We start from the raw sequence: 27,616 nt of genomic DNA, 5'->3' as shown, positions 1-27,616 counted from the left end.
TTATAGTTTTTGTCATTTTAACTGTATATAATTTTTTTAAATATTTTTATTTATAGTCTTATTAATGGTATGATGTGACACTTGTTTTTATAAGATGTTATTTTCACATCTTGAACCATTTAAATTTTAAAATAGTTTATTATATCTTCTATCCTTATTAGAAGAACCATATAAAGTGGTAGGTAAGCAAATTTATTAAATTATCCATTGAATCTTTTTACATGAAATATATGATATATCCATTTTAGTAAAGCGTCTACAATTTCAGGTCATAATTTATATTAGTTTTTTTACTTGACTTTAATCCCCATCTCTAACCTTTTAACCACACTAAAATTAATTACGAGATTAACTCTTTTTAATATAATATATATAGTATAACAATGAATTTTTTTTATAACAGGTATGGTCACAAATAGGAGTTGATTTGTGTACTTTGCCAGAAAGTGAAGATGGCTATAAATATATTGCAGTAGCTGTTGATTACTTCAGCAAATATGTTGTAGCCATGCCTTTTAAGGATAAAACAGCTAAATCAGTATCGAAATTCCTTTAATTACTATGCACATATGGCAGGGCAAAAGTATGATTTATTTGATAATAAAGCTGCCTTGCCTGGCATATTATTTGCCTATAACACATCTAATCACAAATCATTGACACGCCCTTTGAGCTGATGTATGGTAGAAAAGCAATACAAGCTTATGGGGTATAATAAACCAAATCATATACTATATATTATATACTTAATTATATTTAAGGATGATGATGATTATGATATAGATCACGACAATGTTGAGGAGAAAGATAGGAAAAACCATTTTAAAAGTATTGTTTGCAAGATGCAAGACATACATAATATTGCCCAGCTCAAGCAGCAGAGGGATTATAGAACCCGCAATACTGGGAAAAATACTCCCTATAAGATAAATGATTAGGTGCTTATCTGGAACAGCTATTGAGCTGATAGGAAGGGTGGAAAAATAACACAGCCTTGGCTGGGTTCTTTTACAATAGTTGGGATTGACAAAAGTATAAATTAAGATTTTTAACAACAAAATATTTATAATATTTAAGCAATGTAGAGCTAATGAGAGCCTGTGGGAAACAGATAAAAACCTAAGCAAATAATTGTAACATAAAACATCATGTTACAAGAAAAGGTATAGTTTAAAAATAAATTAATTTTATATTTATATATTTATCAAGATGACACAATTAAAGCAGGACAGAAAAAAGGTTAAAACTTTAAAAAATTTATTAAATAACTTTTAAACAGTTCTCAGGTTACCAAGTGAAAATGTTCTTCTTCTACCATAGAAGGTATACAATTGATTTAATTATTAAATAATATTCCTTTTTTTAGATAATGAAGAAAATTTTCAAGAACCAGCAATTAAAAATGTAAAGCTTAATTCTGAAGAAAATCCTGTTCATATCGCGTATCTTATTTACATCATATATCTTTATTATATCGCGTATCTTATTTATATCGCGATCTTATTTATATCGCGTATCTTATTTATATCAGGATATTTTTTAAAGCTGTTATATTTCATATTTATATAATAATTTTTGACCTTTTTCAAGTTATAAATAAATTTTGCAAAGAGAATAAAAAATTGTCTTAAATGTCAAATAAGTGAATAATTTTTATAATGTCAAAGTCAATATCACTATATTATATTTAATCTTTACACGTAGTCAAAAATGTCAATTTCCTTAACTAGGTGAGTAATTTTTATAAGGAGTAAAACATATCAGTATAAAATGTCAATATCATTAAATAAGTGAGTAATTTTTGTAAAGGAGTAAAATATGTCAGTCAAAAATGTCAATATCATTAAATAAGTAGTAATCTTTATAAGGAGTAAAACATGTCAGTCAAAAATGTCAATATCTAGTAATTTTTATAAGGAGTAAAACATGTCAGTCAAAAATGTTATCATTAAATTTATTATATTTAATTTTTACAAGTCAGTCAAAAATGTCAATATTACTAAATTTATTATATTTAATTTTTACAAGTCAGTCAAAAATGTCAACTAAAAAATATATTATTAAATTTATGCACGTCAATCGTAAATGTCAATATCACTAAATAAATGAGTAATTTTTATATGGAGTAAAAATAGTACGTTGCACCGGTCCTGAAAGTATAAAAACCGGGCCAGGCAAAAAATTTTTTTGAAAACAAAACCTGGGCCGGGCCGGGCCATGCAAATGATATCTCTGCAGGTCTCTGATATTAATAAACAATTACGTCGAATTTTGTTTTTATAAAAAACTATGTTTATTTTTCATTACATTATGATTTATAAAATATTAGCAATATATCATATAATAATATTTTATTTTTTAAGTATTTAATAATAAAATCTTATTTGTTCTATATTTTTTTTTTCAATAACAAATCGACCAAAAAAACGCGATCTTCAGACGATCAATTTGATATAATGATTATAGAATCCAACTTAAACTTAACAAGATTAAGGTTCAAGCTCAAATGATGGGTACTAAAAGTCCAAAACTCGTGTCATCTCAGTTTAAAAAAAATTAGATAAATATTGTGTCCGGTAAACAAAAATGAATTATTTTTAGTTAGCCCAAATTATTTATTTAATTGATGATACTATTCAATTATATTAAATGTTGTGCTGGTTATTAACAGATACAGAAAATATTGAAATGGATGAAATAAATTTTCTATTACAATAAATATTTTTCTATTCTAAAAAAGTTGGATTTCAAGGAAGGAAGACCAAATGTTTATCATGTTAAAATAGAATAATAAAATTTTCAAAAGTTAGCTCTTAAAATTTATTAAACATTTCATGGTAAAAAATATATTAATATATGTTGTCATTCCATGTGAAATCGATCAAGTTTCGTGAACCTCTTTTATAACAAATGAAACTTATGCAAAGTTCATTTATATGTTTTGAGTAGAAATCTGCATAGACTGTCTTAAGCCCGAAAATACAAATATACTAAATATATTTGTTTCACAAAACTGTCAATTAGATTAACTGATAATGATTATGTTCAATTATATATTTTTTAGAAATTTTTTCCTTATTATAAACAATTATCATTTTCGACATTAATCATGCAAATTATTTTTATATAATCACAATAATTTTTAAATTCGATTGTGTTTTAATTAACCTTTTATATTTAAACTGAATAAAATTATATGTAAACATATTAAATAAAATGTAACTTTATATGAATATTGATTAAATTATGGGGGTTAAATATACTTTTATTTTAAGATGGCAATATGTGAATAAATACAAAGAATTTTTAATTGTTTCTTAGATATTAAAAAATTTAAACTCAAATTATAAATCTTTTTTAGTCAGGTTCGAATAAATTTTTTTTAAATTTGGGCTCGAGCCGCTAAAAATTCACTTTACCTGTAGTTTTGAGGATCTATGTAATTTAATTTGTCAAGCTCCAAATTTAGTTCCAGAGATATGGCGGGTCAAAGTTAAAAATGGCGTCTTTCTAATCAGGAAAAAGTAATAAAAATAAAGAGAGATCTTTGGTATCTAGATAGCCCTTGAGTCCCTTTCTTAAAATTGTTATATTTTTTTTAAATCGTGTTTTCGTTTCCGGAAAAGGTTTGATTAAAAAATTTTCTAAAAATTGGCATATAAGTTAATTGAATAGTACAAATCTATTAATAGAAAAATTAGGTTGAAATACCCATCGTTCTCTTAGTTATTTCATTTTTTCTTGATAAAAAAGTCATTAAAGGCGATGTAATAAAAAATCTAAATTATTATTTTTTTAAATATAATTAAAAAACCATTTGCTTAATTTTGAAATAAAATATATAATTATTTAGTCATTGATTTCCATTTAGTTATGGTTTTTAAAACGTCGTGGATGTAAGCTTGTAAGTAGGTCCTGCTGTCATTAGGGAATTTACAATTCCAATGTTATTGACAAAGATATATAATATATCTTCATCAGGTAGAAAAATGAAGGATTTTAACAATTATTAAAATAAAATTTTAAAATAAAAATAAATCTAACAATACAAATAATAGAAAATCAAGCATTCAAGGAACATTTTTCATCAAAATATATAAATCAGTTTGTCAACTTGGTCATCGGTTAGACGATGGCGCGATCCATCACAAATCAGTATTACTCACTGACCGCGGAATTAATTCACACAATAGAAATTCTGCTCCAATATTTAAGAAAAGATTTTAAATAGATTTAAAATAGCAGATCTGCTATTTGAATATCTGTCAATTTTTTTTAAAGTTCCTTTAGGTCTAGAAGATAAGCCAAGAGCATAGTATTGCTAACCATAATATAAAACATAATTTTTAAATAATAATTTAATTGTCTCACATATGATAGAATTAGTAAAATTAGTGAAATGATTCCTTAGCCCGGAATGTGCATGTGGAAATGTCGTTTTTTCTTTTAAAAAATATTTTTCTTTTAAAAAATATTTTTCTTTCACCAAGGGTTCCAAAAATCTAGATAAATTATATTTAATTTACTCCAAAACAATTCTTCTGTGGCATCATCAATTCACTTTTAAGCATTTAAAATCTTTCAAAAATTGAGGTATTTTATCAAATGCCTTTTTGTTCGTGTCTACTTTTCCCGGGTCTTTTTGTCCAGGACATTTATGTCAGTGATTCAGCATTATTAAGTAGTATAGCTAAGTTCATTTTATGTACAAATCTAGCAGCTGAAATGAGCGTTCCCTTTAATTCCATCAAGGATTTGAACATAAATTAACACCCCATAGCGTAGGTGTAAACTTTTTAAGAGAAATTATTTTGCCATAAGGTCGCTTTTGTTAATCTTCTAATTCAAATTTTGTAAATGATAATTCCAAAAATAGTTTACCAGTTTCAGGCCTTGCCAAATACACCTCAACCAGATTCGTCAAAGCAAAAAGACTGAAATCTAGGATGGGTATCTCGTTCCTTTGCTTATCACAACTTAAGCGGTGATAACCAATATAAATCCCTCTCCTTGGGACGCTTAATTTCAACAACCCTGAATGGCTTGATTCCTACCATATCTAATCAACTAATAGATGACGCTTTTTGTTATGCAATCAGTTTGCGCTTGGGCATATCATTTTTAAACCAATATACTTACACAACAAATAATGACACAATAAAATAAATAAATTTTGCTAAATTTCTAAGCAAGGCAAATTTCCCGTACATTTTTAACCTATGTTCAGCATAAATAAAAAATATCCTGACGGAAAATTATAGTTCTATTATATCATGCAAACCCCTGGTCTATGTTCAGCATAGATAAAAAATATCCTAAAGGAAAATTATAGTTCTATTATATCATGCAAACCCTTGGTCTATGTTCAGCATAGATAAAAAATATCCTGAAGGAAAATTATAGTTCTATTATATCATGCAAACCCTTGGTCTGGGATTTTACTTGCATAGATTCCCTTACCTCTTCTAATAATATATATGACCTCCCTCCCCCCAGAGCTGAGTCATTAAAATGCCAAAAATATTCTTACCTGATGGGTGATAACCACTTCGTCCCCATCGTAGCTACAATCATTTAGGCAAGCCGCTTTGAATCTTTTCAAAACGGTTTCGAAATCCATAAGGAAAAAAACACATATTTCTTCTTTTTATAAACTAAAACAAAACATTGCTCTAACAATAATATAATTTGGTCCAATTATTTAATGTTTAACTCTTGGCCCGAATTATTCACTTAGCATACTCCTTTTTAATTTATTTTATAGGTTTTCTAAAATTTTAATATACTTAAAATTTGTTTTTTTATTTTACATGTGTTATTTTAATATAAATTTCTATAGGATTGTGATATTCAAATTAATATTTTTTATAGATATTTTCTTATGCAAATTCATGGACACGAGATATAATTAGAAGAATAATACGATATTATATGGGATGTTTGTTTATTATTAGAGAATTTTATATTATAGACATAGAAATGATAGGTTTAAAAAGATAAAGATCCAAGATATTATTTTTTAAAGAAAGTTATTTTGTTTGGAATAATGTTTCATTAATTTTTTCTTGCATGTTTTTTACAAATTATTTTGTAATACTTTTTTAATTATCTACCTTAATTTATTTATTATTTTATGGTATAAGTATATTGGATCATGTAATAAAGGATCAGTAAATTATTTATATGTATATTTATTATTATTATTTAGAAACTGTTAAATTTTAAATACTTTTTCCTCTTTACAATAATTACTCTATTCTCGTTTTTAATATGGATGATCTTAAAAAATTTATTATATAATCAATATTATTTACATCAATATTTTTCAGAGTTGTTAAAAGATTTTCACCGTCTAAACTAGTTACATCGCCTAACGTAGACATAGATACATTTTAACATATGTATCTGTATAAAGATATAATTTTTACAGTTACCGTTGTTTTCAAACAAAAACCCTTATTATGAAAGCCTAAAATACGTTAACAACATTTTTATAATTTGTTCTCATTCAATTTGAACATCATATAAAAAAATATCTAAAAAATGTCAATATTAGGGGTGTACCGATACCACTTTTTGGAGGCCGATCCGATCCGATATTCCTTATATTAAATTGATATCGGCCGATTACCGATCCGATATCATAACTAATTTAGTATTCTTAAAGATACCAATGGTTTTAATTTTTAATACTTTTTATTATTATAACGTCTATAATTTAACTATACCAAAACTTATATTATTTAAATATATTATGATCTGTTATAGTTTTATATTCAATACAATTGCAATTCTAAAAGTATATAAAATATTTTTATTGTTAAATCACTTTTATATAATAAGTAATAAACAAATATATTATGAAATTTGAAATAAACATTTAAAATAATATGTAACATTAATATATCAACGATTTCTTTTTAGAAATACCAAAATTTCCAATTTATCAGAGGTCAGTCTGAGGCGATGGTAACTGTCAATATCACCAGCTTCACTAAAAACAGATTCTGAAGAGATTATCGTACACTTTTATAAACAGAATGCGCAAAAAAATAACAATATGGCAGAATGTTTATTAATTAATTATTATTATTAAAAAAATGTACATAAAAATGGATTTCGATTTATTTATAAAAATAAATGATTTGGAAATTTTATATTTTATTTTTATTAAAGACCATTTTATATCGGATCGAAAAATTTCATAATATTGGCCGATAACCGATATTTTAAAATATTGGCCCGATTTTATCCTATAAAAAAAATTCCCTAGTCAATATCCCTATTCTTGTCGTTCTTTCAAACAAATTCTCATTTAAAACGAGCATTTATTTAAAAAAAATTTTAACATAAAACTTATAATTTATTTATGTTAACTGAATTTTTAAAAAATTATTTAAAATTTTAAATAAATTTATTTGCTTAAAATAATTTTGCGAATAATTGGTATTGTTTTTAATAATTATAAGGCATCATGGCTAAGCAAGGATTTATATATTCCTTTATATGAGTAAAATATCCTTCATACTCTTGAACTGATGTCTATATATTTTAAAGGAAAAAAAGAATATTATTTAATTAAAATTTATATATTTTTTTAATATAAATTTAATATTTTATATATATTTTTCATACATTCGTTATAATGTTTTTTTAATATATAGTTATTGAATTTATGTTAATATGAAATAAAATGAATTTTGCATATAAATATTTTTAATATAAAAAATAAATAAAACCACCTTTTTGTATCTAGATACATTAACAACTCTGTTGTTTTTATTATCCTCATCGAAAATATCAAAAAATCTAGAACGAGAATGTTCAAATCTTGTTAGGTGTTTTTTTTAAACGTTGAGACTGAAGATTAAATATATAGCTCCTAAGCTAATTTATGGATTAGTTTATCTTTTATTATTGTGTTCTTCTCTATTTTCAACCACATCAAATTTTCTTTAAAAAATGATAGGGGCATAATTTGCAGTGTCAGTAAATTCCCTTTACCTGACGTAAAATATTCCTGATATAATTTACTGATTACGAATAAGGTGCCATCATTTCGATTTCAAAATTTAAATAAATGAATACAAGAAGTGAAAGGATTTGTATAAATTTAATTTTTAAAATATATATAATCTATTTATTTGAATTATAAATAAATTTAATTTTTTAAAATATATCTAATTTCTTTATTTGATATAAATAAATAATTAAAATTACTAATATTCATCATTTCAAAATATTAATTGATATTAAAAAAGTAAATAAATAAGTATAAACAAAAAAAGTAGCAGTACTATTAATTAACGACTTTTTTATGAAGGAAGCTTCGATACTGATAGCTACTTTAACGGTATTGATTATAATAAAATTAAAATAACCATATATAGAGGAAAAACCCATAAAATATATATTTAAAAAAAATTAAAAAAGGTCTATGATGGATCTTAACCATCGTCAAGTGAAGCTTGTAATTTTGCAATGTTTAAACCAGGGGTCCGAGCCTACCCTTTAATCTGAACCGAGCTTTCATATTTTCCTGGATTCGAATCGTAAAGGATCTTTTATACAGATTCACCAAATTGAGCGAACTATCGATTGGATTAAAGAGCGAACTGCCCATATAATTTTATCGCCCAAACTGTTTTGATAATTATCGAAAGATTTTGTAATTAATTTCAATTTTCTGATTTAACTTAATATAATTCTTCTGGCTTCACATTAAATTATTACACAAATTCAACATTAATTAATTCAAGCCATATTATATCATAATTAGGGTTCTTAAAAATCCAATTCGGGTCAATTTTTAAAAACGACCATTTTAACATTTCAGTAAAATAGTATGTAACCCTCACAAGCGTGTAGCCAAAATTTTTTAAGGGATGGAGGCTAATTTTTTTTATTTATTAAAATGATTTTATTGGAGCATATTAAATTTATTAGAACTAATGATCATATAAAATTAATTCGAACCAATTTTAAAATACAAAATATTAAGAAAATATTATAGCTGAAATATCGTTCATAGATAAAAATTTTATCTTACTCGCGATTGCGCCAATTTTTTAATAATTTGTTTTGTGTTGGGGATTAAATTTCGATGAGTAAAGCTAGTCTATTATCAATTTTAAGATGTCATACTTTTGATATATTTTTATACTCTAAAGAAAGGGTCCTCTCATTTGTGCTTAATGGGTATTAGTGATCTGCATCGGGCTTAAAAAATTTACCGGCCCGGCCAGGCCCGAATTTATTTTAATATAGAAATTAATTTTTAAAATTACTTAAAATAAAAGACATATTTTATATAGCGTTTAGTTTCAATAAATTAAATCAAAAATTTTTATTTTACATAAAAAATTCAATATAAAATTGATAAATTTAGATATATTTAATAAAATTTCCAGGTCCGACCCGACCCGGCCTGACTATTTTTAATAGAATTAGGTTGCAGATCTCTAATGGGTATCATTGCCAAAATATAGAGTAAATTTAATATATTTGGAAAACTTTTAAATATATTTTAAAATATGCAATGCTTCCACTCTACTTTTTGGAGGATTATCTATAAAAATCTTATAGCATTTAAATTCTGAAATAATTTACCTTCAGATACAGTTATTATTTTATTTTTCAATCAAGATTTGGCATATCCTCAGATCGGAGGGAGTTATGAGATATAGTATTTGTAAATTGGATAGAGCCATTTGATAAATCACAAATCGTTCATTGATTTGAGTCAAAATTAAATCCAAAAGATGAATAAAAATGGTTATTTTATAATTATCCTATATAGAGTCCAGGTTTATAGTGGAACTATATGTTTGTCGGTAAAGTAGAGGCTTGTGAATTTCAAAATCATATAATTTCCTTTCACCTCAACAATCAATAAAATCTCGAGAAATTCCTAGTCGATATTATATTTTGGTTTTCTAAGTTGCAATATAATAATATTCGCGATTCTCATAACTTCAGTCAAATCCATTTTTTGAAAAATAGTGCATAAAATTGTTTTGTAATAAAGAATTTATTAATGCATTCCAATAAAAAAATCGGCAGTCATGTTAAATCTAATAATGTATCATCAGCTTTAGATTAAATATATCAGGTGATTCTGATATTTCATCAAGGGCATACAAAATATCCTCTTCTAGATCCAAAAAATGCTGTAACCGCTTGATGTCGAAGGCTATATCTTGTCATGCAGGCCTTTTGTAGTTTCTTTTTTACTGTATCACAAGAAGTTTCCGAATTAATTATATTCGGCTTCTCTCTATTCAGATATCTGAACATCATACTGTCGTATTCGTAAATACGTTTACATTATATATTTTTTTTTACATTAGATATAATTGTGATTATAAATATATATAGTATTATATTATAACACGTCACTCATAATCACGTGTTTTTTTTATGTAATATCGTATTTATATAATATAGATGTGATATTTGTATTATTTTTTTTTGATGATTTTTTTTTTTTGGAATTTAATTTTGATAAATTAATAATAGAATAAAGAAAGCGATTGATATATTTTCAGCTTTGTGTTTTCTGATCTTATTAATTTAATATAATTTTTGACAGTTTGTTTTTAGAAGTGTTGGGTTAGTTTATAGGAGTTGTTTTAGGTAGGTTTTGTTTTAGTTTGTAGGTTTTTTTTAGTGATGCCTTGTGACGCTGATAGTTTCCTAGGAGTTATTCGGTTTAGAAGGTAAAACAAAAAATTTTTAATTATATAACTTTTAGAATTTTTGACTGCGCCTTTGTACTAACCATCATACGATTTTTGCTAGTGAATTTAAATTTAAGGTGCTGTTTTAATATTTTCTACAAATATTTAAAGTGTTTGTAATTGAGTATTAGTATTGACTAAAAGATTCATGACCAAATGGTTTATTTTTTTAGGTATCATGATGATTATAGTGTGGCTGCTAAGATTTCACTATATAAGACTTTGGGTCTTAAAGTTTTGTATAAAAATTTTGATGAGTTGGATTTAATTAAGCAGGGCATGGTAATTGGAATATTGGTAATAATTTATATATTGATCATTATGGTGAAATATTTGATAAAAAGGGGTACTGCGGTACTGGCAGACATGTATTGCAAGAAGGAAACTGCGGTGTCAGATGTTTATAAAAAAATGGAGGAAACGTATTTTAATTTAATATCGGATATTTATGGGAAGAAAATAGCAGACTTGGAAAGTAATCTAAAAGATGTTTTAGAGGAAATCAAGGCTGGAAATGTTGGGAAGAGGTCGGATAAGATCCTTCTGGAAATGAAAGAAGCCATCAATGCGTTGATAAAGGAGAGCAAAAATCTGGTTAAGAGCCAGGTGGGTGATAGAAATATGAATAAGAAATTTAATGATTACGAGGAAAATAAAGGATTGTTGGAAAATAAAAGATTTGTGGAAATGATCATCGTTGCGGATGGCGAGGACATAAAAGGGATACCTGCGTAGTCCCAGAGCAAAGGTTTAAAGATGGATTTCCATTAAAGAGACCTGAAATGGGAAATGCTAGTGTAAAGGTGGTTCGGGTGAATGAATCTCGAATGTTTTAAATGTAAAAGACTGGGACATGTAGCTGTGGACTGAATGAAGGTATCACGAAATTCGTGTTGACTATATCATTGCAAGGTGAATTATATAGGAGTTGGGGCTCCGAGAGTTCGGAGAAATTTGTATAATAAAACATTTAATATTATTAGTCGAAATGAGGGGAATGATAGAATTAAAATAAGAAATCATTCTCGTAATTTCTCTTAGAGGGAGGTTAGTCGATTAGGTGGGAACAATATCCGAGGAATATTGTCCGTTATTCTCTTAGAAGGGATGTTAAGAATTTTATTTGGGAAAGATATCCCACAAATCTTGTTAAAAGAAATGTAATTGTCAGTAATAAGAATTTAAATTCCGAGTCGAGTTTAAGGGGCAATGAGAATGCCAATGAAATTATTATTTTAGATAAAATAAACGCTGATTCTCCGATTAAAACATATGATATTTTAATGACGGAAAGATTAGATGGACCATGTTTGTGTCCGAGGGTTAGTTTGAAGATTGACCATAGGAATATAGTAATGCTATTTGACACCGGGGCTAGTATTTCTCTAATGTCGCAGGAGAATTTTTATAAGTATTGGCCTGGGGTAAACTGGAAAAAGAGGCTATGTGCGTCAGGCAATTTGATGGGTCGGAAGTTGCCGTGTTGGGAAGAGCCAAATTGGGAGTTAATCTTAATGATGTAATCTTTTTCCTTGATTTATGGGTGGTGAAGGAAAGTGTGGAAAGCATCATGGGGTGGAGTTGGATTGTTCAGTTGGGTCCCTTTAATAATTTTTGGAATATTTTTGCAAAACCGGGGGCTGCAAAGGGGACTAAGAATATGAGTCTGGGGATTAATAAGGTTCAAGATAAAATTTGGAAAATTGAAGGGACGGATTCAACTGTAAAAGAAGGGAATTCAACCTGTAATTCTAAGAGGTTCAACCCGAAGGATTAGACTCGTTTCCGAGCAGATATATAATGTAGTTATGTGATAAATGAAGATTTGGGTAATGTATTGTAATGTGGGAATGGGAAGTTAAAGGATCAAATAGTAGAGGGGCTATTCTTAAAGGGGTACGTATATATATTTATGCGAAAATTAAGCATAAAAAGGAAAGGAAATGTAAATGAACTGTTGGTATTTTTTTGTTGTGATTTATTTATTATTACACGATGGTAGATTGATAAAAATGTTTATGTGAAAGCGTGAAATTGAATAAGGAGGTTATCCCGGTAATGTTACGAGAAATTAAAGTATATGTAGATATATGTAATGTTAAGTTAAACTGGTTAATGTTCCGGCTGTCGGTAATAAACAAGGAAAAAAGATTGAAATTGTGGTAATATATTTATTGTAAATGAATAAAAGTGTAAAAAAATAAAAGGAATAGAAAAGTTGTAATTCATTTTGTGAATACATTTTTGTTCATAGCCTAATAGGATTAATCACGGCTGTTGAACATTGGTATTGGTACTGGGAAGATAATTTTTTTTAAAAAAAAATTAATTAATGAAAAAGTTTTTTTTTGGTTAGCACGTGCGGCGTGTTTGAGTTATTTGGTATTAGGAAGACATTTGTAAAAATTAAAAAGTTTTGTTTTATTTTTTTTCCCCCCTTTTTCTCTTGTTTATAATTTAATGGCCCGTGTATGTTCGGAATACCGTAAAGGGAAATATGAAAAGTTTTAAAAGGTGTTTATTTAATTTAATTTTGTTTGTAAAAGATTTTTTTTTTAAATTATAAAATTGTTTATTTTTTAAAAAATTTCCCGAAATTCGAAAATTATATGAAAAATTTCGAGTGGTTTCAAGTATACCAATTAACAAACCACGATTCCCAATGACCATCTAATGACTTATGTAGGACGTGTATGTAAACAAATGAAGATCAGACCTTTGCACGCTATGACTATGATAGGATGAGGAACCCGTAGTAACAGATTACAGTCTTAACAAACTCGTGTCAAGAGCAATGACAGCCACCCGATTACGATGTATGACGGCAATGTAGGCAAATAAAGATCTTTATGCTATGGCCATGTTATTCAGTGGGGCTATATTTCTCTGCGTCGCCGCTTTGAGCAGTCATTATTCCAAAATTCCACGAAGGAATACCACAGTACCAGCTATGATTAGTCAAGGAACATTCTTTACGCCGAATGGATATTGCAAACGAAAAAAAAAAATCGAAGTGTACGAAGCAGATGATTTGACAAAGGTTTTATTATCACCGGTAAAACAACTTAATATTAATGTGTAAAATAATATTAATGATGATTTCTGGGTGAATCCAATGTCTATTTAAGAAGATTATTCTTTAAATGATGTCGTAAGTTTTTTTTTCGAATTTTTGTTTTATATCTAACGATATGCCACGATCCCATAAAGGGGTGGCATGTCGTATTCGTAAATACGTTTACATTATATATTTTTTTTTACATTAGATATAATTGTTATTATAAATATATATAGTATATATTATAACACGTCACTCATAATCACGTGTTTTTTTATGTAATATCTAATATAGATGTGATATTTGTATTATTTTTTTTTTTGGAATTTAATTTTGATAAATTAATAATAGAATAAAGAAAGCGATTGATATATTTTCAGCTTTGTGTTTTCTGATCTTATTAATTTAATATAATTTTTGACAGTTTGTTCTTAGAAGTGTTGGGTTAGTTTATAGGAGTTGTTTTAGGTAGGTTTTGTTTTAGTTTGTAGGTTTTTTTTTTACATACACTCAGAAATTTTCTCATTATAGTTATTAGTAGAGATAAATTAAATCGAATTTTTTAAAATATTAATATAGAAGGAATAAATATTTAAATTAATTTTAACTATTTGCTAATATTTAGAATAAAATATAACATTTTTTAAATAGAATTGGAAAATTTAAACCTTTCTGCCATCAGCAACAATATTTCACATGTCAAATGAGCAAAAAAATCAAGATTTTCGGCCGACCCCTTTCAATTTCGATAAAAAGTTGTAGACTGATTATATATGTTCCCATTAGATTATAAACAAAATTTTAGCGCATTAGCAACTATATTAGCGGAGATAATCGGGGTTAAAGGTCCAAAAAACGGCTTTTTTTGCTTTTTATTGATGTTAAATAATTAGTTTCTAATTTAAAACTAAATAAGATCAAATATTGAATCTAATATCAATAGCTAAGTTAATAATTGATAATTATGGCGAAAACATCAAAATTAATTTTTTTTAAATATGGGTCATCTTATGGTCAGTTGAAAATTTGAAATAATATTTCGAAATGAATATGATCTCCGATTTTTAATTTTTTTTAAAAATATTATCCATTTATGATTTTTTTAATAATTTCTTCAACAATCAGCATGGCTGGATATTTATTTAAAAAAATATTGCAATTTTTATACTTTAAAAAAATAGATGGCGCTATATATAATGGTTTTAATATGTTACAATTTATTTTTTTATTGATTAAAAATATTTTAATGTATATATATCATACTAAATCGATTACAATGTGCATTATATATATATTTATTCGTAATTCAGATCATGAAATTTTTAAAATCTTCAAACATTTTGCCTAATTAAGATAGTTTATAAATTAATTAAATCTTACTTCATCTAAAGGAATACAAAGCCTGGCTAGCTTGTGAGATTTCTTCAGGAGATAATATATATGTTTGACTGGTGGGAGTAGAAAGATTGACCAGCGAGAGAATATGAGATTTAAGCAACACTAAAATATCATCTTTCAGAGGAAATTTAAATGAGGCTCCACAAGGGTGTAATAATCGGATTTTTACTTTTTCATTTGTTTCATTTTTATCGATTATAATATTTATAAATATAATTTTCTCATTTAAAAACGAAACTTGTTTTATATTATATTTTTGGGAATTTGAATATATTTTGGTTTTTAGTCTATTTTGATCAATGGGAATAACCCCGTGATTTTTTTGGGTCCCATGTATGGGCAGTGTAGAATTAAATCTTTTACGAATGGCTAATTCCCCTTCGATATATTCTTGATTGGATACATATTCAAATTGAATTCCATTAATATTTTCTTTAGACTAATTATATAATTCGAATGGGGTTTTGATTTATATTTAAGCTAAGCTCTGGCAATTAATCTTTTGACTCTGATACCGTCACATGCATTTTTGCCGTGAGCAGTGGCAAAGAAATGCCATTCGGCAGGAAATTAAAATCGTATTTATGAAGCATATGTTCAGAGAATTTTGGCGATTCTTGTATTGGGACGCGGCTCCAACTGAAAAATATTTTATTTTTTCTGGTTTAGAATTAAATCTGGCTGTTAAGAAATTAATAAATTTTTTTAATAAAGATGTACTGCACTAGTATTATGGCTTAATGATTCGGATATAATAACAAAATTTATATTTTTTAATTCTTCTCCAGATTTATAATATGCTACAAATGGATGTATAGTGGCCTGCACGTTGTTCCAATGAAATCCCTGAACTTCATCTTGTAAAATGAAGGAATAATTCTCAGAATAATCTAGAATTGTTAAAAATTTCCCATCTTTTAAATTTTCTTTGGAATTCTTCAAAAATAAACCTTAAATTTGAACTTTTTCTGATAATCGATGAAATCATCAAAGGACTTTATATAATAGTTTCAAGATTTGCTCTATCCATCGTGATCCATTGTTTTAACGGGACATATTCTATACGATTTCTCTGAAACAATTGTTATATTTGGCCCTTAAGAGATTCTATACCAGGGCATTGATCACAATTCGTTAAATAACATTTTGGCTGAGATGGATTACAAATAATGCCAAAAGATAGTTATAAGAATTTATACAGTAATCTTCTCCTGCTGTAATTTCAGCTATTACATTTGTCATTAATTTCACATTCTGATGAATAGCGCGACACAAGCAGTTGTATGTGCCACTAGCTCCAACTAAAATACAGTTTTTTGGTCTAAGTTCGGCAAATTTTGAGAATCGAATTGATATATTTGGGTATTCTTCCTTAAACATCTTGAATATTTCTTTAAGATTATTTAATTTAAGTTTTTTTTGGACTGGTTCTTTCTCACCTTCAACAGATACACAATCTTTTATTCCAGGCATGAGTCTGCTTATTTCATCAGAACTATAAAAATCTTTGACGAGTTTAAATGTTTTTTCGTTTAGTATCTTTCCTGCTTTATGTTTTGGGAATGAAAGAATTCCACTTTCTTTTACCACCATTTTGAATTTTCTTGACATGTAAGATGTTACGTTGAATTCCTCTTGAATTTTATTTACACATCTATAAGGCAAAATTGTTAGAATTTTGTTGATTTTTGATAATTTATTAGTTATCCTTTAATATAATAAGAATTTTCTCTTTCATTGGACTATCAATCTCGGAATCAGATATTTCTAAAACCTTACTCTTTGTTGCTTTTTCAATCTTTTGAATTTTATTTTTAGGATATTTTTTCTCCATTAAACGTTCTCTTTTAATTGGTGATTCTCCAATATTGTGTAATGTTTCGTTTATCGATTCAAAGGCATCCTGATTATGGGTTATTGGGGATAATCTTCGAAATTTTCTTTATATCTCTGGTTATTTTAATAATTTAAGATAATGACAATTTCATAACATTCTTGGTCTTGATGGGTATGACTTAGTATGAGGGGTGGAGGGGAGGGGTAGGCCTGGTGATTAATGTGATTTTCGATTTTTCCCTTAATAATTTCCTGCACTCCTTTAATCCTGCTTTTTTGTTCGTGTGCTAGTCAGATTTTTCATTATTTTTAATTTACATTGAAATATTAAAAAAATTATTAATTTTTATCCTACGAATATCTCAGGAGAATAAGGTTTACAAAGTTATATAATCGATGTTTATGATATCTTATACATTAAAATATTTTTAATCAATAAAAAAAATGAATTTTAACATATTAAGACTATTATATATAGCTCCATCTATTTTTTTTAAAGTATAAAAATCGCAATATTTTTTTAAATAAATATCCAGCCAAGCTAATTGTTGAAGAAATTATTAAAAAAATAGTAAATGGATAATATTTCTTAAAAAAATTAAAAATAGGAGATCATATTCATTTCGAAATATTAATTTCGAATTTTCAACTGACCATTAGATGACCCATATTTAAAAAAAATTAATTTTGATGTTTTCGCCATAATTATCAATTATTAACTTAGCTATTGATATTAGATTCAATATTTGATCTTATTTAGTTTTAAATTAAAAACGAATTATTTATACATCAGTAAAAAGCAAAAAAAGACGTTTTTTGGACCTTTAACCCCGATTATCTCCGCTAATATAGTTGCTAATGCGCTAAAATTTGTTTATAACCTAATGGGAACATATATAACCAGCCTACGATTTTTTATCGAAATCGAAAGGGGTCGGTCGAAAAGTTATTGATTTGACATGAAATGACCCAATATTATTTGACTAAAATCTTAATAGGGTCGTTTTTAAATATCGATCAGAATTGGGCATTTTAACAACCCTAATCCTAATAAATATTATAATTAAGTAGGTATTCTATTTAGATTTTATTTTGTTTAAAATGTACAAATCTTACATTAATTTATATAGATTAAAAGTAAAATCATTTTAAATTTTTTGGTGTTGTGTATTTCTATATTTTTTTTAACTCTAAAGAATTTTAAAAACCGTATTGCTTAATAAATTATTTATCGTAAACGACCAGAGGCTTTTATATTTTATGTATCTGAACTGTAACCATAGCCTTAAAACAACAGGGATCCCTGGTTTATGGCCCCATTTGTGAACCTTTAGTTATTATAAATGGGGGCGGAGAATAATTAAAAGAATAATGATGCAACTTAAAGGCGTATTTTTTATTAGAGCCCACACAGAACAAGTCTTCAGCCAGGACTAGAGGATTTAGTATTGTTTAAGCCCAATTCGGGTCGATTTTTTAAAAAAACGGCCCCATTAAGATTATAACCAAAATAACATTATGCAAGCCTATAAATTTTGCTCATAGCTGGCACAGAAATGCTTAGACATCTATTTGCCAAATCTCGATCCTCACATAATATTATTTTAGCCAAATCTTAATCCGGCCATTTTGAAAAATATACCCAAATAAGGCTTTTTGGCAACATTAAAGGGATTGTTGTTATACTCGATTATTTGTTAGTAATGAATTTATAATCTAAATCATTTTTATATATAAATTAATTTTTTCATAAAAAATAAAATATTCAACTCACTTTGTTGGCAAAAGTATCTAATAATTTCTTCAGCTAGAAAATGGAAATGTGATGAATCCTAGGTTAAAAAATTTTTTTTCATAAATATGGATAATGTTACAGGTAATGCAAAAATTATCTAATATTCAAACTAGCCAGCTAAATAGGTTACGAATTTTTTCAGCACCAATTTTGTTTTTTATATTTTTCTCAGGGATCCAAATCAAGCTAGAACCATCAAACCAGTATAAAATTAACCGTTATTTACTTAACATAAACCCAACCTAAATAATTTAAAAAATTGTCACCAACCCTAACTGAACCTCTAAAATGGTTTGTGAACCAGTTTGAACTTTTTGATAACTTTATTGTTATAATATTTATGAATTTTGATTGATAAATTATCAGAGACATTTTAGATATGTATATTGCTATTTGATGGTGCCCATCACTATCCAAGTTAGCATATTCAACCATAAAATTTATTTTTCTCTTTATGGAATAATTTAACAAAAGAGAATTTTGAAAATATTTTTATTGTATTATTTTTATTTAACTCAATGGTATTTTTTTAAAGAAAATATATTATATTTTTTTATTAGCTCCGTGAAGTTGGCCAAACGATTAGAAGTACTGGATAAATCTTGTGCCATTTTTTGATGCTTCAATTCGTATAGTAACGGAAATTATGGGGAAAAAATTATATGCTAATAAAAATTTTGGCCAAAAATCGATTGAAAGAACGATGAAACATATCATTCTTTAGTTTTCCATTGGTAAAGGTTAGGACTTCAATTACTCTAGTAGCCAAAATGAAGATAAAAAGTCATTTGCAAAAACTAGATTTTTGTTTTGGTGTACCGGGATTTTTTGGTTTATTTCGTTAATACCTTCTTTCTTTTTATTTCGGCAATTGAACTGATTAAAGCACTAACCTCTATTAACGAGACACTGGATTATATATCGGTTTTATAGTTAGTTTTTTCATTTATGGCGGTTAACCAAATTAATTACGAAATTCAAAGTTTACTAATCAAGAACTAAATAATGGCAAAAACAGAATGTTTATTGCTACTATAGTATTTGTTTTGATATGTAGCCATTTTGTTGATTTCTTTAATAATTTTTTAATCTATACTAAGAAAGTACTAAAGAGTGATATAAATTTCATCGTAAGTGCTTCTATTATTCGACCAACTTCACGCCTAAATCGTGACGTCTTAACTCTAATTTAGCTCATAACTTTTTTCTTTTCATAAGGCGGTTAACGAAATTAAAGGAAATTTAAATACAATCAGTATTAAATATTGGCGAAAATCGGATGTTTGTAGCTGTCTTTTCTTTTGGTATGTTACCATTTTTTTGTTTATTTCGTAATAACTTTTTGGAAATTTCAGCTAAGCTGATTGAAGCACTAGCTTCTATTAACGAAGCACAAGGAATGGTATATGTTTCCTCGTTAGTGTTTCCATAAGTTCGCTGGCAAAAGCTTGACCTCAAAACATTTATTTTTTTGAAACTTATAATGGGCTTGGGAATTTTTTTTAACATTAGATATAGGCTGGGCCAGGCTTGGGCCTTAAAAAATTTTTTACCACGAGGTTGGGCCAGGCTTGGTCAAAAAATTAAGGCCTATGAAGGTCTCTGCAATAAATAATAATATAATTATAAGTTCTTTTGCTTTCTCTTCCCCCAATTTATCTAAATTATTAATTTAAAAATAATATATTTTTATCATTTATAATAAATTTATATTAAAAGAAATTTATAAAAAGAAAATTAATTTTTTATTGAATATATCTAGTAAGATCTTTAGGCAAGGCCCGAGCCCGTTATTTTATCGGGCCGGGTCTTGGAAATTTAATTAAATATATTTATCAATTTTATATTGAATTTTTTATGTAAAATAAAAATATTTTATTTTATTTATAGAACTAGACGCCATAACATATGTCTTTTATTTTAAGTAATTATAAAAATTAATTTCTGTATTTAAATAAAAACGGGCCAGGCCAGTAAATTTTTTTTAAAAATTTCGGGTTCAGGTCGGGCCAGGAAAACTTTTATTAAAAAAATTTCGGGCCGCGCCGGGCTTGAAAAATTAGGCACGATGAAGATCACTAATATCTAGTAATTTAATTTTTATAACTTGTTTGTATCATAAAATTAATAAAGTATAAATAAAAAAATTTTATCTAAGCATTTGCAGTTTGCATTAGTAGTTTACGTAAGCTAGTGTTGTCAAACGGCAGCTTGATTAGTAAAACAGCTAATCCAATATTTTAGCTAAAACTATCACGCAATAGAGATTTTGTTTCTAGAAGGTAAAAAAGTTTGGACATTTATTAACAAGCTATTGAGGATTGCGTAATATATTTTGGCTAAAATAAGGTTAGCCATTTTAAAAATTAAGCCGATTAACAACATCAATCTACTAGGCATTTCAGTTTAATCAAATCCATATGTATCTGTCTATTGTTTATTTCTATGTTTTTATTAAGTATATAATTTTGATATAACTTTGGATTGTAATAATGTATTATTTTTAAAACATTTTATTTTTTTCTATTATGTCAGAAATATGAAATTTATTAGTAATTGATAAAGAAAATCTTGCAAAATGCATTATTTGCAACGCCCTTATTTCGAGAGACGACAAAGAAAAAAAATATTTAATACCATTCCATAAAATCCTATAATGAATTTTTTGAAAAATAAAATCAATAAAAACAGCGGACAATAACTAATAACTGACATGATAACTAAGTTTTTTAAAATGTTATTATCTAATGAATAATTGAATAGCCCGTTTTTATTCAATTACTCGTTCAACTATTAAACACCATGTAGAGTCTCAACGTGTAGGTACATCTTAGATTAATCGATAGTTTAATTGGCTTTGAATTTCTTTAAACTTGTTTAGGGATATCGAGGAATGCTTAAAGTGTCCTACTATCTTTCTTGTACAAGCTGGAATATCAATTGATAGCTTGCAGCGATAAAAGTGACGTACTATTAGTTGTAATTATGGGCAAAGCAAGAGATACTTTCAAATTTTATACGGTCAAGGCATATTTACATTTTTCATAATCAAAAGCCATATTCAGTGAATTATTGGGTATAAAATAATTAAATGCTTATAATATTTTTTTTATTTCCCTATGATTAATCATCTCAACTAAAATGTGAATAATATTTAAAGCGGGGTGAGATTCATTAAATTTTGCAACATAGTAAAAATTCCTTATTTATATAAAGGCATATCAGGGGAATATGGAATATGTCACCAGAATTACTTGATCAGAGATCTATAATAAATGAAAGATATACTTTCTTTATTCTATTTTGTTAGCATACTTTTTTGATAATTGATTATTAATATTAGGAATTATTTTTTTCTGAGATAACCGTCTACTATTTGATAAGGCATAAGTGTTTTAATAAACTTACAAATCCATTTGGACTATTGAAAATGGTTATTTACCAATGGCCATTATTCCGCCAATATTTGTAGAAATATTAGGAAAAATAATTGATAAACTAGTTGATTCTTCAAATAAAAATCTTTTAAAATATTATAATAATATAATATAATTAGAGACCTTCAGGCCTGGCCCTAAGCCTGGGTACCCAAGCCAGACCCTATTTCAATTTTTTTAAATATACCTGGACCAGGCCTGAAATTATTTTTAAAAAATAACCCGACTGGGCCATATATTTGAAATTGGGCCATATATTTGAAATTGTTATGCCAATCCAATATTGGCACAGTCTTAATTATGTTATACATCTTTAATTATTATTTTATTGTATCTAGAAGGTAATTCCTCATATGACCTAAGGACTAATTAAAATTATTTTAAAAAACTCCTTTAAAATTTGTGTTAACTTCTTTTAATATATTCCAAAAAATATGATGCAAATGCATCTGGGTGAAAAAAGAAAGTTGAGAAATCTTTTTTTTATATAAAATAACAAAGTGTAACAGTTAATAAAAACATAGTATTAAGTCATTTTATTAAATTTAAATAGATCAATAAGTAAAAAAATAAAAATTTAATAAAAAATATTCATTTTAAAATGAACTCTGTTTGAAACAACATTAAAAATAAGGGTATTGACATTTTTTATCTATGTTTGAATTGAAACACAATAAAATGTAAAAAATGGTACTGACATATTTTGTACTCTTATGCCAGTTTCTGTTCAAAAACAAGGGAAGTCCCAATAAATTCATAGAATTATTTCTTATAAAATACATGGTACAAAATTTAGAGGATATAAAATAATGTATTAAATAAATATGATAAAAATTTTTTATAAATATTGCAGCTCCTTTATTTGTGGTAATATATAGACTAGATATATCAGTATGAATATTATTAAAATAAATAATTGATTTATATATGAGTTTTATAGAGATAAAAATTTAAATGTTTTTCTATATAAAATTCTAATAGGTTTGCACAAACTATGTGTTTTATAGTCATAAAAAATTTTAAATGTGCTTTTCTATACATAATTCTATTAAGTATGCATTACCAAAAGTTCAAACAGGAGTTTTAAAGGTTCAACACTAATCAATAAATTTTTTTATTAACTGAACTTAAACAGTTATTTTATCTGAACCTAAACCATTCATTGTGGTTTGGATCCCTGATTAGTGTTATTACCATCCAATTTATTCTGTGTTGGATCTATTGAATCTAGATCTAATTAAAACAGAGACATGCCAGTGTTTTTGGTGTGTTAAGAAATATTGATCAACTGACTCTCATTAACCATGCCCCATTCATTGTTATTATATAAAATATGTTTAAAACGTTTTGAAACCATCAATTTTAATGTTAATTAATCTTTAAAAACTTATTTTAAAAAATCAAATTCATATTAATGTAGCCTAATAATATAAAAGAAATTTGAAGCTGAAGACCATTATAGTAATATAAAATAAAATGTTTGACCTTTACAGTTTCCAATAATGTTTTAAGATTATGAGCCAAATTTTCAAAATCTTGTCTTGTATTTTTAGGGAGTTTTGTGATAGATTTAATAATAGAATCAATATCATTAGCCATATGATCAGAGCTTTGACTAGATATTTGTGAATTTGTGCTAATTATAGATATAGGAGGTTGTTCAATTCTGCATATATTTTCATTTCCTTTGTTATTTAATATATTTAAAAAGAATTATTCATAAAAACATAAAAATTAGACATTCATATATATATATATAAAGTCAGTGGCCCCTACAACAAGGGGGGGGGGGGGGAGATTCTGAAGCAACTGCTTCTAAAAATTTGAGTGAGGGTACTTTTTTTTTTATTTCTTATTTTAATTTTTTTTAAAAAAATTGTTTTTAAATTTAATTTTTTTATTGTTTTGCTACATCCATCCATAATTGATTTCTGGTTTATGTATGTAATAATAAGACTCCCCCCACCCACTTATTAATAATTTAATTAGTATTGACGGAAATTTTGGCCGATGTTTAGTAAATTAGGTTGTTATCTGAGATTTCTTGTCATAAATTATTTTACCAATTTATTCTCAAAAATATTAACCAAAAAAAATAAAATGTGTTAGAAGAAAAAAAAATATCGATCATGAAATTTAATAGTGATATTATTGTGCATGAATCTTCACAGGCACATAAGATGGCCGATTATGGAAGGCTTTCACACAATAAAAATTCCGTATTACAATTTATATTACACCAGAAAGAATGTGTGGATAACCGTTCTATCATAAATAATAATAAGATGTCTAGGTTATTTAATATCTCATAACCAAACCTTCTGGGGGAACAGGCAACAATAAGGCAATATGATGGGCCTTATTAAACTCATTGCAGATTCTGAACCTGTACTGGGAGAAAACAAAATAAGGGTTTAAAACGAAATTATATTCAAATCTATTATCATATAATAACATAAATATTCTCATTGATACCATAAATATGATTATTAAAAAAATTTCAAAATGAGGTTTATTTTAATAGGTGCTTTTCAATCATAGTTGATGGCACATATATGATGTTTCAAAATCAGAAGCAATATCTTTGATAGTAATATATAAAAATAGTGAGATGCCTAAGCCCATTGAAAGACTGACTGATAGACATACATTGTATGGGAAATACAACTGGTCTCGATATTAAAAAGAATAGAATATCCAAACTTGGCTCCATGAATTTACCTCTTGAATTCCTAGTTGGGCAAAGCTATGATGCATCTCAAACATGAGTGGAAGAATCAATGGAGTGCAGGCTGTGATTAGATGGGAGGCGCCAAAGGCAGCTTTTGGTCATCCATTAAATTTAATCATTGTTCAATTATGTCAATCAATAAATGAATTACGAAATGTTTTAGGAATATTATACAAGATTATATATATTTTAATGGTGTTAAAAGATATATGGACAAAATCGCAACGATTATTACGCATCAAGAATACCACTCAGTAATATTATCTTATTTGTTTGGATAGAAGCTGGCTATCATCTTATAAAGCTATTGTAAATTTTTCCTACTTTATGATGCCTTGAGGGCAGCTTTAACAAATTTAAAGGATTCTGAAGATACTGCCACTTCCACTATGGCTAGTGCTATAGTCTTTAGAATAGAAAAATTTTATTTTATTTTATCACTTTGTGTTTTGGATAAAATATTGTTGATAACAAGTTTTACTTGAACAAAATTTCATAACATTTTGAAAGATATAGGGTTTTCAATAAATCAAATTTAATTGGCAAAAGATTGCCTGATTAATTTGAGAAGTATAATTTAAATTGTCTTTAATTCTTTTTTAATCCTAATAGATAATAACACTGAATTTTTGGATGTTTTTTCAAAAGTACAAGATTTTATGAAGGAGAGAAATCTTATTTTATCATTGAAAATTTTTTTTAAACAACTTCATGGGCCAGGTATGGGTCTAATATTATATTTTCTAGCAAGTCTAGGCCAGGCCTGGATTAAAAAAAATTTTGTTTAATGGGCTTGGGCCTAAAATTATTAAATTTAAATTATTTAAAACAGTTGCTAATTTAAAGAAATATTGCCTTTTTTTCTTCTAATAATAATAAATTTCAGTATTGTAAACAAAATGATTGCCTAAATATATTTAAATATTGTTTATTTTCATTAAATAAAAAAAAATAAACTTTTGAATATGGGCTTGGGCTGGATTTGGAAAATTTTTTGAAACTTATAATGGGCTTGGGAATTTTTTTTAACATTAGATATAGGCTGGGCCAGGCTTGGGCCTAAAAAAATTTTTTACCACGAGGTTGGGCCAGGCTTGGTCAAAAAATTAAGGCCTATGAAGGTCTCTGCAATAAATAATAATATAATTATAAGTTCTTTCGCTTTCTCTTCCCCCAATTTATTTAAATTATTAATTTAAAAATAATATATTTTTACATTTTATTTATATTAAAGATTGTTGCAATAAAAATTATTTTTAAAATTTATGGGTGTCAAAAAATAATTGACCATTTTTTCAAAGGACTTGGGGACTTTTCAGGGGGGGGGGTATTCTGCTTCCATTCTTCAGAAAGTGTAGGGGCCACTGTACAAAGTTAACTTAGAACTAATATAATGTAATTTTACCATATTGTTTTAAAAACTAGGTTATTTAAAAATGATTGTTAATTTTAGGCAAAATATTACCAAACATTTCTTTAGCCAATAAAAGATCATCTTCCTCTTGCAATTTTTGCAACCTCAATCTTTCAGCTATTTTTTCTTCTGGAGTCAATTCCTTTGTATTTAAATTTGTCTAAATAAATTATGGTTCATAATATTTAAAATATATATATAAATTAAAATACTAAATAGTCATAACCTTTAATGAAATAGTTTGATGTGTGTCATTGCTTCTTATATTATCAAGTGAGTTGCCCTTATGAGACACATCCTCATTTGCAGAGGGATGTGATAAATTTTTGATCAATATATTTTGTGTTAAATCATCATCTTAAAATTATAATAGGCAAAATTCATTGATATCATCATACTATTAATGTGATTGTTAGATATAATTTGTGATATTAGATTTTCATCCTCCTCATCATCCCAATTATCCTTTTAAGTCAAATAATTTAACAAAAAAATTAGGCCAAAGCAAACTTTGATTTGATCCACCATTTCTTCATCATTGTAAGTCTCTATCAATTTTCTTGATTTAATAATATTTCGCGAGAGATCTAAATCTATTAACATTTAAATAATAAGATTTTGTCAAATTTTACTCTTTAATTAAGATTTATGAGAAAAATTTATCATCAAAAAATATTTTATTTATTAATTATATAAACCACAAATTTAGTATATAAAATGACCACAGATAGCTATTTAAATTGAGCTATTTCAGTATAGAGTATTTCATTAATGATAGTGACTAAAAAACCACAATATAATATTTAATAAAAATTACCCCACTCAGTATCCGACATTAGATGATCGTATATATTGAAGCTTTGCAAAAAATAGATGCGATAAAACGTCATCAGACTATTTGAGGGAATTTGACAGGTATAATAATGTAATGATCGAAATTCGATAAAATTAACTTTTCCACACATAAGATCAGCGTAATGAGCGCCGGGTGAGGAGGAGGGGGGCGGCGTTAGGAGCATTCACTGACAAATTTTATGAAGGGGGATAGGGAGAGGCATTTAAAGGGGGTGGCTAGTGTTGAATTTGGACAAAACCTTATGATGTTTTGCTCCTATGTTATATTTAAAAAAATTTAAATGTTCATGGTTATATTGTCAGAGTTTAATTAACATAATAAATAAATTAAAGGTAATATAAAAATCATATGA

The 27,616-nt window shown here is 26.7% G+C and overlaps 1 protein-coding gene and 1 long non-coding RNA gene across 3 annotated transcripts in view; one reads left to right on the top strand and one right to left on the bottom strand.

Moving 5' to 3' along the window:
* Positions 1-27,315, bottom strand: part of LOC135926312 (eukaryotic translation initiation factor 3 subunit J-like) — a 30,647-nt gene extending 3,332 nt beyond the window's left edge. Inside the window, exons 1-7 of one of the 2 annotated variants that reach the window (XM_065462141.1) lie at positions 27,226-27,315; positions 26,919-27,001; positions 26,807-26,873; positions 26,635-26,765; positions 26,460-26,550; positions 23,749-23,948; positions 18,806-18,863 (exon numbers count right to left, since the gene is read on the bottom strand). In XM_065462141.1, the coding sequence (XP_065318213.1) occupies positions 18,806-18,863; positions 23,749-23,948; positions 26,460-26,550; positions 26,635-26,765; positions 26,807-26,873; positions 26,919-27,001; positions 27,226-27,298 (703 nt within the window). In that variant the 5' untranslated portion in view covers positions 27,299-27,315. Of the gene's footprint in view, positions 1-18,805; positions 18,864-23,748; positions 23,949-26,459; positions 26,569-26,634; positions 26,766-26,806; positions 26,874-26,918; positions 27,002-27,225 lie in introns of both variants that reach the window. The other variant, XM_065462140.1, reaches the window with a different exon arrangement.
* On the top strand, positions 810-1,239 carry LOC135927453 (uncharacterized). Its single transcript, XR_010572094.1, has 3 exons — positions 810-1,032; positions 1,078-1,163; positions 1,210-1,239. It is a non-coding gene; the product is annotated as an uncharacterized LOC135927453 (long non-coding RNA).
* Positions 27,316-27,616: the final 301 nt, after the last annotated feature.

Source organism: Gordionus sp. m RMFG-2023, chromosome 3 (genome assembly GCF_954871325.1).
Source record: "Gordionus sp. m RMFG-2023 chromosome 3, tfGorSpeb1-WG-v2, whole genome shotgun sequence".
Classification (NCBI taxonomy): Eukaryota; Metazoa; Nematomorpha; class Gordioida; order Chordodea; family Parachordodidae; genus Gordionus; species Gordionus sp. m RMFG-2023.
Note: the sequence above shows the minus strand (reverse complement) of the source record. Positions and strands in the feature narration are given on the sequence as shown.